Source organism: Capra hircus, chromosome 20, assembly GCF_001704415.2.
Source record: "Capra hircus breed San Clemente chromosome 20, ASM170441v1, whole genome shotgun sequence".
NCBI lineage: Eukaryota > Metazoa > Chordata > Mammalia > Artiodactyla > Bovidae > Capra > Capra hircus.
In genome coordinates, this window is record NC_030827.1 from 40,195,092 (window position 1) to 40,212,032 (window position 16,941).

The 16,941-nt window shown below is 41.7% G+C and overlaps 1 protein-coding gene across 1 annotated transcript in view; it reads left to right on the forward strand.

Annotated features, from left to right (window-relative positions):
• ADAMTS12 (ADAM metallopeptidase with thrombospondin type 1 motif 12) overlaps window positions 1–16,941 on the forward strand; it is a 389,258-nt gene that overhangs the window by 361,426 nt on the left and 10,891 nt on the right. Inside the window, exons 22-23 of the mRNA XM_005694823.3 lie at window positions 5,911–6,051; window positions 11,963–12,122. Of these exons, the coding sequence (XP_005694880.2) occupies window positions 5,911–6,051; window positions 11,963–12,122 (301 nt within the window). The remainder of the gene's footprint in view (window positions 1–5,910; window positions 6,052–11,962; window positions 12,123–16,941) is intronic.

The window sequence follows — 16,941 nt, forward strand, 5'->3', positions numbered from 1 at the left end:
CCAGTGGCTGGCCTCCTTCCATTCACACCTTACACTGGGTGTGTTACTCATCCACAGGTGGGTCACTTGCCCATGCACAGTAAAGCCAATCTATTGACACCAGGTGGTGGTGAAGGAAAGTGTAGCATTTATTGTAGCCAGTGTACCAAGCAAGGAGTCCAGGTAGTCAGTGTTTAAAAGGCTTGAACTGCTCGAAGGCTTCCGGGATAAGGTTTTTAAAATCAGAATGGGGTGGAGGGGATGGTGGTAGGGGATGTGATCAGCTTGTGGCATTCTTTGGATTGGTTAATAGTGAGGTAATCAGGAGGCAACATCATCAGCCTTCTGGGTCCAACCTGTCTTGGGTCTACATACTTGTGGGTAGCATATAGTTAGCTTCTTCCACCTGATAGGGGTTTCAATATCTATAAAACAGCTCAAAGGACATGGCTCAGATTATTATCTATAGCCCTTGAGAAGGAACTAAATGTCTTTGACTTTGTTTAATGGCCAGCCCAATATTATTATTATTATTATTATTATTATTATTATTATTATTATTATGGTCTTGCTTGTTTTCCTTTCTGCATTTTCTCACTTCATGGTTAAATTTACACTTTGGAAATTGGGGAAGGCCAAGGAGGCTAAAGTTTTTCTATAGATAAGAGGTGGGTGGAAGACATGGTGTGGGAGGTGGAGGTGGGGGTGAGGCTGTGCTGGGAAGGCCCCTTAGGGTCCTACTCAGTTACAGGTGGGGAGGCTGGACAGGCCCAACAATTTGAAGGCTGTGTTGTGTGGCTTAAACTGTGACTGTTCAATGTTTTATTATGACCTAGTCTCAGTGGATATACTGGGGAATTGGGGTCCCTCTGGGGAGTCGTACATGAACCACCTTGATGAGCAGCATTTGGGACAGAGCATCATATGTCCCTCTTAAGCTGGGGATAATGGTCAGATCTTTCTACACAGTATGATTTCAGAGTCCTACCTCTCAAATGCCCAGATCCTTGTTTACACAAATAAAAAGAGGGATGTGTGTGTGTGCGTGCGTGTGTGTGTGTGTGTGTGTCTCCATCCTGTGTTGCAAGGGCTGGGACTCTGCTTCATCTTTGTCCTACTTCAGTATGTGAAACCAAGTTACTGTTCTTTGGTGAAATATAATGATTTCATTTCCCTATTGGCTTCAATAAAAAAGAAAATACTCCCAACTATACTATGGTAGAAATAAGAGGGAAATAAAGAAACCAGCGTGTTTTGAGTGTGTCCATGCACTGGGCATTTTACCTACAGTACTTGTTTTAATTCTTGTAACAACCTGGATGATAGGCCTTACTGATTCCATTTTATAGATAAAGAAAGAATTTAATTGAGACTCAGAGGTTAAAAAGCTTACACAACTAGAAAATAAATGGTGGAGTATTAATTCAAGCTTCAGTTTGATTCTGATTCCTATACTCTTTTTACTGTAGAATTTAGCTGAATAGACATGGAGCAAAGAGAGAACTAAGGAGAGTAAGTCAATAACTTTGCATGCTAGAAAAGGTAAGACAGAAAACCACAGTGTGGGACACAGAGTTAGTGTCCAACCCTGGAAGACTGAACCCCCTCTAGCTTCTTACTGTCCATTGGGTCAAGCAGCCATGCTGGTTCCTGAGGACCCTGGTGTTTCCTGGGAGCAACAACCACCACCGCTTTCTCTTTCACCTCCTTCCCTGTCTCTCTCTGGGACATAAAGTGCCTACCACTCCCAGGCTCTGGAGTTACACCTCTCAGTTTTCCATGTTTGCTGAGCCTGGTGACGTGCTTAGTGGCTCAGTTGTGGCCAACTCTTTGTGACCCTTTGGACTGTGGCCCACCAGGCTCCTCTGTCCATTGGGTTTTCCTGGTGACAGCTTCCAGGATCCTGGAATTTGTAGAGGAGCTTAGATAGCCTTGTCAGAGAAATTGCAATTGCGAGTTATCCAAGATGACCAATTGTAACTGCTCTCTGGTTGTGAAAAATATGTGTTCTGTATACTTCCTCTTCCAAGGAGCATCAATCATGAGCCTGTTTCCTGAAGACCTCCCAACGCCCTTCTTTATAAATGGCTGTGTTCTGAGCAAACCACACAGCCGGAAGACTTTCCTCAGAGGGAACAGTAAGGATAGAAAATACTGAAGTTGGTTGAACATGGCCCCGGAAATGTTGGGGGACTGTTTAGGGACTGGGCACCTTTAGGCGCTTTTCCTGAGCCCTCGTGATGCTGCTCTGTACATGCACAGTATCTAATGGATGCCTTCATTGGAATGTTCTGGGGCCCTCCAGCGAGTGCCACCCCGCCTAAACTGCTTGCCGTGGAAAATGCCTTTCTACCGTGAGAATGTCCCTCACCGGTTTGCAACCTTTAGCGTGCTGCAGGATCACTTGGAGGGTTCATCAGCACACAGATAGATGTCTGAACCCCATCCCCATGGTGTCCAATTCAGCAGTCTGGTGTAGGGCCTGAAGTTTTGCATTTCTAAGAAGTACCCAGATGATACTGAAGTTGTTGCTCTGGGGACCACACTTGGAGGACCACTTGCCCCTTCCTGGAGATTACTCGGCCAGGTAGCCCTGTGTCTGTATGCACGCGTACAGGTATACAACAGGATCCCAAATGTGGGGTTCGTCTCCTTCCCCCCTCATATAGGGTTAAAAGCAGTGAGTAAGTGGGAAAAGAGCCGTGTTAACTCTCAAAGTTGGAATGCTGGGAAAGCAATAGATTAGTTCTTTTATTGAACAGAAAGGTTAATTGTGTACCATTTCCCTGTGTATCATTGCACAGTGCCTGATGTGATAGGCATGATGTTGGCAATCATGACTGCTTTGTTATTGTTACCATGCCATCATTAAGATTTTTCAAAACACCAAGATTTTTCAAAGTACTCAAAAGTATTTTTCAAAGATTTTTTGGTGAATTATCTTAATTTCCTTCTAGAAACCTCAGGAAAATTTAATGATATAGCTTAGAAAATTATTCTAGTGAGCAAAAACCTCACATTTTAGAATTATATTCTTTCAGGGATCAAACTTGTCACCTCAAATTTATTTTGTGAGCATTGAAGCCAGTGCCCCAGACCCTTAGAAAACCTATTAACATCACCATTTCAAATATGGATAAATTTAATTCTAAAATTTAATGTAGTGAGGAAGGAAGGCTGAGTCCCATTTTAATAGATGAACAAAATTCTAGTGCAGAAGCGTGCTCTCCATTAGGACTGTCAGAGCTAATCAGAATAAAAACACCTACATTTTATATTTTGGTTTCTTGACCAGAATTCTTTCCATTTGACATATTGAACTATTCAGCATCTTCTGATTTTTCCCCCTCTTCTTATCCCCATAATTTTCTTTTTATTTTTTATTTATTTTAACTTTACTTTATTTTACTTTACAATACTGTATTGGTTTTGCCATACATCAACATGAATCCACCACGGGTGTACACGTGTTCCCAATCCTGAACCCCCCTCCCTGCTCCCTCCCCATACCATCTCTCTGGGTCATCCTAGTGCACCAGCCCCAAGCATCCTGTATCCTGCATCAAAGCTAGACTGGCGATTCATTTCTTATATGATATTATACATGTTTCAATGCCATTCTCCCAAATCATCCCACCTTCTCCCTCTCCCACAGAGTCCAAAAGACTGTTCTATACATCTGTGTCTCTTTTGCTGTCTCGCATGTACCCCAGAATTTTCTTTATCAGTCTCCTTTCTTTAAGTCTTACTTCACTACTGTTTTTGTTTCTGTTATTGCTTTTTGGCCTAAACAACAAAAATATTTTTTCTCAGAGTTATAGAAGCTGGACGTCTGAGATCAAGGTGTTGGCAGAATTGGTTTCTTCCGAGGCCTCTAAAAAATTCTTTCTGTTTTTCTATTCAGCTTGAGTGATTTCCACCACTGTTCTAACTCATTGATATGTTCTTCTGTAATATCTAATCTACTACTGATTCTTTCTAATGTACTTTTTATTTCAGTTATTGTATTTTTCACCTCTGGCTGGTCTTTCTTTATATTTTCTAATTCTTTATTGAAATTCACACATTATTCATTTATTCTTCTCCTGAATTTGTTAAGCATTTTTATGATCTTTACCTTCCCTATAGCTTAGATGGTAAAGAATCTGCCTGCAGTGCATGAGACCTGGGTTTGATCCCTGGGCTGGGAAGATCCTCTAAAGGGAATGGCACCCCACTCCAGTATTCTTGCTTGGAGAACTCCATGAACAGAGGAGCCTGGTAGGCTATAGTCTGTGGGGTCGGAAAGAGATGGACACAACTAAGCGACTAACACTGTAACTACTCCTCCTTAATCAAGCAGATGGTTTACCTCCACTTTGTTTTGTTCTTTTTCTCAGATTTTTGTCTTGTTCCTTCATTTGGAACATATTCCTCTGGCTTCTAATTTTGCCTAATTCTCTGTGTTGTTTATTCCTATTGGGTAGGTTGGTCACATTTCCCAGTCTTGCAGAAGTGGCCTTGTGTAGGAGATGTCCAATGGGGTAGCAGCACACTCCCCTTTGGTCACTAGAGGTGTATACTCTAAGGGTACCCCCCCCCCCACAATGTGCGCCGCATGGACCCTTCTATTGTGGTCCATGACTACTGTGGGAGCTCTGGTAGGTGGGGCTCTTCTTGATCTGGTTAATTCCTGGCTGTGCCTCCCATGGTGGCTAGTGGCATGGCCTGGAGATCTTGGAGCTGTTGCTGGCCCACTGGTGGGCAGGGCCAGGTTCCGGTGCAGCTGGCTGTGGTCCCTGGCAGGGTCGGGCCTGGGGCTCACCTGCTGGTGGGAGGGCTGGATCTTAGGGCTTGTTTCACCGCTGTCTTTGAATTGACTGAGTGGCCATTGTGAGGAACTTGATGCAGATGTTCCAGCTTCCAGTAGAGATACTAATATTCTTAATAACAGCATGCATAACAAATTAATAGTAAATTTTAAAGAAAATATAATTCTATTGACTTTCTCTGTCTTGGGTTCTTTATTTAGACCAAAATAATAATCTGTTGTACTCATCAGTGTCCAGCATGAACTAAAAATAAACTATAGACTCTAAAAAAAAAAAAAAAAAAAAAGTGAATAATAGCTCTTTTGGCAGTCTGTAATTTATTTTTACATACTTTGGCGAAAAGCATCCAAATACACATGATTGTGAAGACACTAAGAACATGCTACAGTGAGCAGGTAAAACCACTGAGATTTGGACTTAATACAGCTGGGCCAGGGTCGGGAAGTTTCCCTGGAGGAGGGCATGGCAATCCACTCCAGTATTCTTGCCTGGAGAATCCCCATGGACAAAGGAGCCTGGAGGGCCTCAGTACATGGGGTCACTAAGAGTCGGACACAACTGAGGGACTTGGATCAGCACAGCACAGCTGGGCCTATTTGTTGTTATCAACTTTGTGAGGTACTGTGATAGGCTAGGCCTCATCTCATTTAACACTGAACCAGTGCTCACCAAACTGATTTTTTATCCCCACTTGAAATAATTAATTTGGCAATCATGGGAATTTCTGCTCTAAAGATGTTATGTTTTATATGATATACATCTGTATCTTTATAACTTTATGTATCTTTATAACTTAACAATATATTATAGCAAAAAAAAGTTGCAGACTTATTTGATACATTCTTTTTTTTATTATTTCTGAACTGAAAAGGAAAAAAAAAAAACCCTCTTACTAAATTATTGGGGTGGGAGAATGGGTTGAAATACAGAGTATGGAACTAGAGATGAACTGTCGAGTATCTTTAAAATAAATATTTACTCAGCCTCTCCTGAGTATTCACATCTTCCAGGTGCAGTGTCACGTACTGCAGACACAGTGGGAAAGGCCACATCCCTACCCTTTATCTCTGAAAATGATACCTTGTGATTTTTCCCTGACCTTGTCCCTCTTGTGGACCAGTGTTCCAGCTCCTGTGGAGGCGGAGTTCAGAAGAGAGGAGTAACCTGTCCAGGCCTCTGTGACTGGACTAAAAGGCCCACGGCCACTGCACCCTGCAGCGGGCAGCCTTGCTGTCACTGGGCCGCTGGAAACTGGGACCCGGTAAGAATCAGTTATAATCTCTTTCATTTGTTTTAGTCTTTTTAAAAAATAGCATTTGTTTTCTTTTGATGTTAAAAGTCATATATTATTCCTAGTAAATGTCTAATGTGTCCATTGATTTAACATGTTTTATGTATTTATTTTTTATTGAAGGATAATTGCTTTACAGAATTTTGCTGTTTTCTGTCAAACCTCAGTATAAATCAGCCATACGTATACATATGTCACCCACCTTTTGAAACTCCCTCCCATCTCCCTCCCCATCCCACCCCTCTAGGTTGATACAGAGCCCCTGTTTGAGTTTCCTGAGCCATACAGCAAATTCCCGTTGGCTATCTATTTTATATATGGTAATGTAAGTTTCCATGCTGCTCTTCCCATACATCTCACCCTCTCTTCCCCTCTCCCCATGTCCATAAGTCTATTCTCTATGTCTAATTCTCCATTGCTGCCCTGTAAATAAATTCTTCAATACCATTTTTCTAGATTCCATATATATGTGTTAGCATATGGTATTTATCTTTCTCTTTCTGACTCATTTCACTCTGTGTAATAGGTTCTAGGTTCATCCACCTCGTTAGAACTGACTCAAATGCATTACTTTTTCATGGCTAAGTAATATTCCATTTGTATATATACCAAAACTTCTTTCAGTTCTGTATTTTACCCTTCTGCTTTCTAATATGTCTAAGTATGCTAAAAGGGCTGACTCACTGGAAAAGACCCTGATGCTTGGAAAGATTAAGGGCAGGAGGAGAAGGTGGCAACAGAAGATGAGATGGTTAGATGGCATCATTGATTCAGTGGACATAAGTTTGAGCAAACTCTGGGAGATAGTGAAGGACAGGGAAGCCTGGCATGCTGTAGTCCATGGGATCACAAAGAGTCGGACACTACTGAGCAACAGAACAAGAACAATGCGGAAAGTTGACCTATGACTGACATGGTGCTCGATGTTAACTATCTTGAGTTCAGAAGAGAACAAGATCAAATACTTTTAAAAGAGAAAAGATAAAACACTAAAAACTGGCTCAGAGGAACAGAGACTAAGGAAAAGTGATTTGGGGTCCTAACCATCTTGGATCCTCTGACTTTTTCTAGAGCATATAGGAGTTGCATGTGCCCTGAAGCTTGAGGCTTATCATGATTTAGTGAATTTCTGGTCACTTGTCAACCCACAGATTATCAGTTTGCCGAAAGGCCAGCATATCTGATGGATAGAAAAATAAAATTGTTAAATTGTAAATGGAGGCAAGTTTTACAATTCTTACAAAGTAAAAAGACCCTGATGTTGAGAAAGATTGAGGGCAGGAGGAGAAGGGGACAACAGAAGATGAGATAGTTGGATGGCATCACCGACTCGATGGACATGGGTTTGGGTGGACTCTGGGAGTTGGTGATGGACAGGGAGGCCTGGCATGCTGCGGTTCATGGGGTTTCAAAGAATCGGACATGACTGAGCAACTGAACTGAACTGAACTGAGGGAAGCAGAAATGATAGAAAAGAGGAAGGAGGCAGGGAAGAAGGGGAATCAGGTGCAAGGTGGTCTATTCCCAGGGTGATTGTTTTTTCCTAACTTAGACTGCTTGGTGTCTAAGAGCAACTGATGGCTTGCTCTTGAAAGAAGGTCTTTATAAAGCTGTTTGAACTGCTGTCACTTAGTTTGTCTGGAGACAGGAAGAGAGATTATCTACTGGCTCCTATCTCCCAGCATTGTATAAAATTCTCCCCTTTGATGGATAGCATCTCCCATTGTCCTGGGTCATTCAGGTGTGGGCAGGTCCCACTGAGTCTCACATCTCACTGGCAATAACAAAATTCAGAGTCAGGGTAAGAGGCACACAACAAGCCCAAGGGTTGTGCTTCCATGAAGTGGGTTGCCTCATCAGTTGGGGCCCATCAAAGGCCAACAGCAGGCGACAAGGAGAGCCAGAGGATCTGATACACTAACCCTTCAAATATTAATATTTTTTAAAGTAACATATTCTTATGTAAGTATCTTTTGATGGTTAAAATTATAACACAGGCTAATGCAATATTTTGCCAAATATCATGTCCCCAGATAGTCTTAGATTGATAAGTTCTTAGTAATTTTCATTGTTGTACTTGTCTAGTTATACCTGCATAATCATGCTCAATTTGAATGCTGGCATGTACTCTTAAAAAAAAACAACCTCCTATTGGCGCATCCAACTTAAGGTTGCATCAGTCTCTGGATACCACTTCACTCAATCCAGGAATAATAAGATGCCTCATTACTGCCAAAGGAATATTGTACATTAATCAGTTAGCCTACAACAAATTAAAAGAACATATTTTATTATTTTCATGCCTTAAAAATGCCTGGTAGACAATGAAGAGTGACATCAACCATTCTCTTAGACAGATAGGACCCATAGTAATTTCTATAAATGCCCTATGTTCATTGATATCTAATGTTGAGTTGTGATGAATTGCCAAAGGAGATTCTGGAGTCCAGGCAAGCTTCTGGTTGTGCATGCTACTAAGCTCTCTGCCAGGGGCAGTACCCACCTTCTCTTTCCCGTTGATCTTGTGAACGTCAGAAAACAATGCCATACACTTGTATTATTTTTCATAATAAGAAAATTTAATTTACATTTAGGCATCTTAAAATATCTGCCTTGGAAATTTGTTTCCTATTTATTAGAGGTTCATTTATTTATAAAACCAGTTTTTCCTCATCCACCTTTGATTTCACAACCTGAAAATATTATACTCAACAAATAAAGATGTGTTTTAGAATTAAGCTCTTCATAAATATCCTGGTGTCCTGTGTAACAACTATAAGCATCACTAATCAAATCAAATGTGACTATCAGGAAAGAAAATTTGACATAATTTACATGTCATAAAAATTCTATAAATTTGGGCCCATTCAGGGGCATAAAATCCCATAGATTAAAAATTACCAATAAGCGTTTTTATGGCTGAGTCATATTCCACTGGGGGCTTCCCAGGTGGCCCAGTGGTAAAGAATCTACTTGCCAGTGAAGGAGACCAAAGTTTGGTCCCTGGGTCAGGAAGATCCCCTGGAAAAAGAAATGGTACCCACTCCAGTATTCTTGCCTGGGAAATCCCATGGACAGAGGAGCCTGGCAGGCTAGAGTCCCTTGGGTCACAAAGAGTCAGACACAACTGAGCGGCTGAGCATGCATGCAATGTTCCTGAATATGTACCACACCGTCTTCATCCTTTTATCTGTTGATGGACATTTAGGTTGCTTCAATGTCTTGGCTGTTGTAACGACTACTGCAGTGAACATTGGGGTGCATGTGTCTTTTTTAATTATTCTTTACTCCAGACACATACTCATGAGTGGTATTGTTGGATCATATGGCAACTTTAGTTTTTAAGGAGCCTCTATACTGTTCACCACAGGCAGAGAAGCCCGGTAGGCTGCAGTCCATGGGGTCGCGAAGAGTCAGAAACGACTGAGAGACTTCACGTTCACTTTTCACTTTCGCTTTCATGCATTGGAGAAGGAAATGGCAACCCACTCCAATGTTGTTGCCTGGAGAATCCCAGGGACAGTGGAGCCTGGTGGGCTGTCATCTTTGGGGTTGCACAGAGTCAGACATGACTGAAGTGACTTAGCAGCAGCAGCAGCAGCAGCAGCAGCAGCATACTGTTCACCATAGTGGTTGTACCAATTTACATTCCCACCAATAGTATAGGAAGGTTCCCTTTTACCCACACCCTCTCCAGCATTTATTTTTTGTAGAATTTTTTATTATGGTCATTCTGACCAATGTGAGGTGATACCTTATTGTAGTTTGGATTTGCGTTTCTCTAATAATTAGTGAGGGCTTCCCTGGTGGCTCAGTGGTAAAGAATCTGCCTGTCAATACAGGAGACGCAGGTTCAATCCCTGTATCAAGAAGATCCCCTGGTGAAGGAAATGGCAAGCCACTCCAGTATTCTTACCTGAGAAATCCCATGGACAGAGGAGTCTGATGGGCTATAGTCCATGGGGTTGCAAAAGAGTCGGACACAACTTAGCCATTAAAACAATGATAATTAGCAATGTTGAGTACCTTTTTTTTTTTTGTCTGTGTGGCATGTGAGGTCTTAGTTCCATAAATAGGGGTTGAACATGTGTCCCCTTACATTGAAAGCCTGGAGTCTTAAGGATTGGGCCACCAAGGAAGTCTCAGTGTTGACTATCTTTTCATGTGCTTTTTGATTACCTGTATGTCTTCTTTAGAGAAATGTCTACTTAGCTATTCCGCCCATTTTTTTGATTGGATTGTGGTCTTTTTTTTTTTTTAATATTGAGCTGCCTGAACTGTTTGTAGATTTTGAATATTAATCCCTCATCAGCCCTTTCATTTGCAGATACTTTCTCCTACAATTCTGTAGGTTGTCTTTTCATCTTGTTTACAGTTTCCTTTGCTCTGCAAAAGTTTTTAAATTTAATTAGGTTATATTTACTTTTGTTTTAATTTTCATTAGGAGGTAGATCAAAAAAGATATTGCTGTGATTTGTGTCAAAGAGTGTTCTGCCTCTGTTTCCCTCTAAGAGTTTGATAGTATCCAGTCTTACACTGAGGTCTGTAATCTATTTTGAGTTTATTTTTTATATATGGTATTAGAGAATATTCTAATTTCATTCTTTTACATTGGAAAACTGCTAAATTGTCCAATTTTCCCAGCACCAGTTATTGGAGAGACTGTCTTTTCTCCATTGTATATTATTGCCTCCTTTGTCGAAGATTAATTGACCATAGGTACATGGGTTTATTTCTGGGCTTTCTGTTGTATTTCAGTGATCGACATTTGTCCTGCCCAGGGGGCCTATGTGACTTCAGCACCCAGGACCACCAGCCCAGCCTAGTTCCATCAGATCCTTAGAAGTAGAAAGCAGTAGAGGAAGTCACATGTTCTTTATCTAACGATCTTATTTTACAGTGGAAGAAAGAGAGCAGTTGAGTGAGATCCAGGACAATGTGTAAGAGTGAAAAAGCCCAAGTTTCATGATGTGTAAGAGGGAGAAAACCCAAGTTCCCTGAATTCTGGTCCAGGACATCCAACACCCCGTATTAATTTCCCTTGTTCTTCCCTCTGTCCTGTGTTGCACACTTTGTCTACTCAGGATCAGTTACATAGTTATTTTCTTAACTTTTTCCCCACAGAGAATTTGATTCATATCAATTTTATTCACTGAATAAAAACACCTTTAGGTTTAATCAGAGGAATCTCTGACTTTGTAAAACAACATGAAGTTCCATGCTTATCACCTTGCTCTAGGCTTTATGAAGAACAGATTAAAATAAAGCTGTGGGTGTTAAGAAAAATTTGATGTTTCTCCTCTTATCCCATTTGGAGTTTTGTGAGAAACAGGGTTTGGTAGCAATATTCTGAGTTTCAGTGGTGCCCCAGTGTGGGTAGTATTTTAAAATCTAGTAATCTTGTTGACTGTCTAAGCCAGATGCAAACAGTTGACTCATTGCAAAAGTCCCTGGTGCTGGGAAAGATTGAGGACAGGAGAAGAGGGTATCAGAGGATGAGATGGCTGGATGGCATCACCAATGCAATGGACATGAAACTTGGGCAAACTTCGGGAGATGGTGAGGGACAGGGAGGCCTGGTGTGGTGCAGTCCATGGGGTCGCAAACAGTCGGACATTACTTAGCAACTGAACAACAACTACAGTCTTGTTGACCAATAGTAATTCAAATTGCAGATGGAATATTTAGGGCCTGGAGATTTTTCCAGAATTTGGCATGTAGCAGTTTTTTTCTGTCAATCAATGAGTATTTACTGAATGGTCAGGTTATGTTTAGCACTTACCTACCTGGGGTTACTGTGGAGTTAGAGTACCTCTGCTGGAGTTCCCCCAGTGATCTTGGGGGAGAATTCTGACTCTCTCCATGTGCCCCTCTCTTCCAGTGCACTGTGTCCTGTGGAGGTGGCTTTCAGAAGAGGACTGTCCATTGTGTGGCCTCAGAGAACAATAAAACCGAAGGCCAGGACCAATGCCTGTGTGATCACGAACCCAGACCCCCAGAATTCCAGAAGTGCAACCCGCAGGCCTGCCGGAAGAATGCTGGTAGGTGAATGGCTTTGCTCAGGGCAGGCATAGAGCTTTTCGTAGAGCTTTTCATAAGTAAACTGTCCTGCATGACTTGGTCTGTGGGTCATGTTAATCCCTTGTATGGAGCTGGCTCCCCTGGGAGCCATTTGTCTGATTTGGTGAAGTTTGACACTAGTTCCTTGAGGGACTATTGCATCCTTTTTCCTATCTCAGAGCACATTCACACTGACTTCCCACACAGATGAGAATTGCTTCTGTTTTTTCAAAGGTTTCTGAGAAAGGTTCTATCTAGCCTTTCTCAGGAAGCCAGTCAAGTGCTAAATGGCCCTTTCTACCATCCAGCACTGCTGTCTTAGGTTCTGCAGAAACAGACTCCAAGGTGCCCACTTGTGTGCCAGGGATTCATTAAGGAAGTGCTCCCACGGAAGATGCTGAGGGAGAGGGAAACAAGACAGAAAAGAGAGAAAGCACAGCCAGCCGGCCATTTCAGACACAGTCCTGACTTCAACCTGGTCCCGCAGGGATGCTCCAGGGCAAAGTTAAGTCTCAGAGCTGTCTGCTCTCGAGGCCAATGAGCTGAGAGTTCACACACCCACACTCTTGTATCATTGACCAACAGCTCCCAGGAAAAGTAGACTTGAAGGTATTTAAAGCTCTCTACCAGTAGTAGCCTTTTTTCAAATATTTTTAAGCATGAGAGGTAGTGAAACCTGTGGTTTATAGATCTGCTCCTTGCCTCCTTCCGAGCACTGAGGGCTGGCATTCAAGAGAGCCTGTGGTCAGAGTAAATATATTGAGAAGAGTTTCCCTAAAGATTGTTTATCTACAGATTGTGTATTTATTTAACAAATATTTCTTGGACACTTGCTGTGTGCCAAACATAATATCAAATGAGGAAGATCACCAACCAGTGAGATACTGATCAGGTCACGATGTTAAGAGTGTACTTGGGAAGGCCATCAAACATAAACTAGGGGTGGGGGTGGAGGGAAGCGAAGGGTGAGTAGAAAGGTCAGGCTGCAGTTTCCAAGAGCAGCTTTCAGGGTATGCAGTAAGCACGAAGATGATGATGTCATGGCGTGTAAGTCTAAATACAGTGCGCAGTTCAAGGGGAGTTGGGAAGCAGTAGGACTAGAGAGGTAAGCTGGAGCTAGAGGATAAAGAGCCACATGAAGCATGCTGGTGAGCTGCTTTATGCCTAGGGCAGATGGGAGCCCTTGAAGCATTCCAAACAGGCATCAGGGTAAGAGAGTCATCCATGCAGCACTGTGGGAGGTGGAGAAGGGGGCCAGGTCAGGGACGCAACTGTACCTTAATCAGGAGATGTGTGTGGCGTGAACTAAGGCAGCAGAAGTGCAGACGGACAGAAGTAAGTGGATTCAAGGGCTGCTTAAAACAGAGACCTGACAGGACTTTGTGTGGGAAAAGAGGAGGGAGAACAAAGCCCAGATGTCCGACTTGGGTAGCCAAGTAGGTGAGGCTACCATTCCCTGAAAGAGGAGGCCCAGGGTGGATTTGGGAACCAGGAAGGGTATTGTGTTCTGTGTGGGATATGTTTTCAGAGCAGTCCTTTAGGTAGGAGTGGCCTGTGATTGGTTTTTACACAGGTGCAGAAGTCAGGAGAGAGGTATGGGTTGGAAATCCTGAACAAAGTGCACTGAGAAAATGCTTCAGATCTGAGGATCACATGCAGCTTCTCCCTGACCAGCGTGCACTTGACAGTGGCTATCATTGGCCTTACTCAAAACTCCAAACAGAGCTACCTGGGGCTTGTTTTCAGAGGTTTTATTAAGTTTTAGCCTTCCAGATTCTTGGCTACTCAAAGTGTGGCCCCTGGACTAGCTGCATTGGCATCACCTGGGGGCTTGTCAGAAATGCAGGATCTCTGGCCTTACCCCAGACCTACTGAATCAGAATCTGCATTTAAACAAGAATCCCAGGTGATTCGGATGTGCCTTAAAACTCGAGAAGCACCCTGTTGTATTTAATTTTATTCAAGTATGGTTGATTTACAACATTGTGTTAATTTCTGCTATACAATGAAGTGATTCCATTGTATATATTTTTGTTCATGTTCTTTCCCATTATGGTTTATCACAGGATATTGACTATAGCAATTGTGCTATACAGTATACCTGTGCTATACAGTAGGACCTTGTTGTCTGTCCATTCTATGTATATAATAGTTTGCATCTGCTAATCCCAGAAGCCCAATCTATCCCTCTCCCACCCCCATGCTTGGTAACCACAAGCCTGTTCTCTATGCCTTTGAATCTGTTTCTGTTTCATAGATAGGTTCATTGGGGTCATATTTTAGAAACCACATACAGTATAAGTGATAGCATGTGGTATTTGTTTTTCTCATTCTGGCTTACTTCACTTAGTATGATAATCTATAGGTACCTCATCGTAGTTTTGTTTTGCATTTCTCTAATAATTAGCAGTGATGAGCCTCTTTTTATAAGAAGCATCCTGTTCTAGACCAAAGGGTCAATTTGGAACTTTTTTCCTTTCATTTCATCACATTCTGTGGTACCACGTTTTTAAAATGCTGAGGGCATAGAATCCTTTGAAGTTATGTCGGTTTTTATATTATTGAGGCAGCAACATAGTCTTGGTTGACCATGCCTAGGGTTTGTTGTTTGTGGCTGCACCATGCAGTGTGCAGAATCTGACCAGGGATTGAACGCCTGCAGTGGAAGCATGGCGTCTTAACCACTGGACAGCCAGGGAAGTCCCTATTGGTTATTTTACATTATACAATCAAAATTGGGTTAAATGTGTATCTGGTAATTTTTACGTTGAAATCTCACACTGAAGAGATGATGACTAACAGTTGGCTGGCAATGGATGTAAATAACAATGAATTTTACTCACCAACAATTATCAGGACAACAAAAGGTAATTACAAGCTTCTCTTGAAGGCAGAGCCATGCTTATTCATATAGAAACAGCAGGAAAGAGCAGCTGCATGAGATTCTTGGATTTAAGAAAAGCTACCCTGACACCCATGCCCTCTAAAATGCTTTGAAACAAGTCATCCAATGCCTAGATTCTTCTCAGCTAGCCAGCCACCACAGTAAACATGCCCCCAAGCCCATCTTGGACTTCCCAGGTGGCGAGTAGTAAAGCATCCACCTGCCAATGCAGGACACACAGGAAACACGGGTTCAATCGCTGGGTTGAGAAGTTCCCTGGGAGACAAAAATGGCACCCCACTCCAGTACTCTTGCCTGGGAAATCCCATGGACAGAGGAACCTGGTGGGCTATAGTGCATGGGGTTGCTTAGAGTCAGACATGACTGAGCAACTGAGCACATGCCCATCTTGTAAAATCAGGTATGAACTCATGTAAGGTTTGCCTTTTACTTCCCTTAGGTGCCGTCTAAATTGCTAGTGACGTAAAATCTAAATGAGAATTACCACTTTCATAGTGGGGACTATAGAATCCAAGTACCTGGGTTTAGAAAAAATTTTTTAATTCATTCAGAAATATTTACTGAATATAATCTACATTCTAGACATTATGTTCATAATGATTAAAAATCAAAAGCTAACCCTTTATGCACACCATTCGTGAGTTGTTTTTTAATTTGGGGAATGAGGGGTACAGAAGTAAATACAAATAATGAAAGTAATAAAGAATGACAGTACTTAAAGTTGATACAAATAAACATTTGAGTCAGTAGACTTTTAAAATTTTTTGTCCCAGTTTTATTTGAGATATAATTGACATATAGCACTATATAAGTTTAAGGTGTACAGCATAATTATTTAATTACATTTAATTACATATAATTATTTAATTACAACAGCGAGTGATAATCATGAAAATTTTGCAAATGGACATCATCTCATAGATACAAAATTAAAGAAATAGAAAAAATTGTTTTGTGATGAGAATGCTTAGGATTCCTCTTAACCACTTTCATGTATAATGTACAGCATCACTAACTATATTTGTCATGCTATATATTACATCCTTAGTACTTATGTTTGGAGAAGGAAATGGCAACACTCCAGTGTTCTTGCCTGGAGACTCCCAGGGACGGGGGAGCCTGGTGGGCTGCTGTCTATGGGGTTGCACAGAGTCAGATATGACTGAAGTGACTTAGCTTAGTACTTATAACCAGAAATTTCTACCTTTTGATTGCCTTCATCCAGTTCCCCCTCCACCACACCACCCACCTCTGTTATTGCTGTTCACTTGCTAAGTTGTGTCTGTCAGTTTGTGACCCCATGAACTGCAGTACTGCAGGCTGCCTTGTCCTTCACTATCTCCCATAGTTTGCTCAAACTCATGTGTTTGAGATGGTGATGCTATCCAGCCATCTCATCCTCTGTCTTTGATCTGGTGAAAAGACAGCACCCCTGGTAACCACAAATCTGACCTATTTCTCTATGAGTTAGTTAGGTTTTGAAGCATAACAAGCAACACCATTCATGCTTGGTATACAATGTAGTGATTTGATATTTCTATACAGTTCAAACTGATCATAATGATAAGTCTAGTTATGGTATGTAACCATACAAATATATTACAGAGTTATTGACTGTATTCTCCACACTGTACATTCCATACCCATGACTCATTAATTTTGTGACTGGAAGTTTGAGCAAGCTCTTTTCTCCTCCGTTCTTAATCTCCTCTCTTAATCTTTCTCTCTACTCTTTATCTCCTCCACCTATTTCTTTTCCTCCCCTTACCCTACACTCTCCTGGAAACCACCTGTTTGTTCTCTGTATCTATTAGTCTGTTTTTGTTTTTTATTTTGGCAATTCCACATATAAGTAAGATCTCTGTCTGATTTCATTTAGTGTTAATATCCTCTAG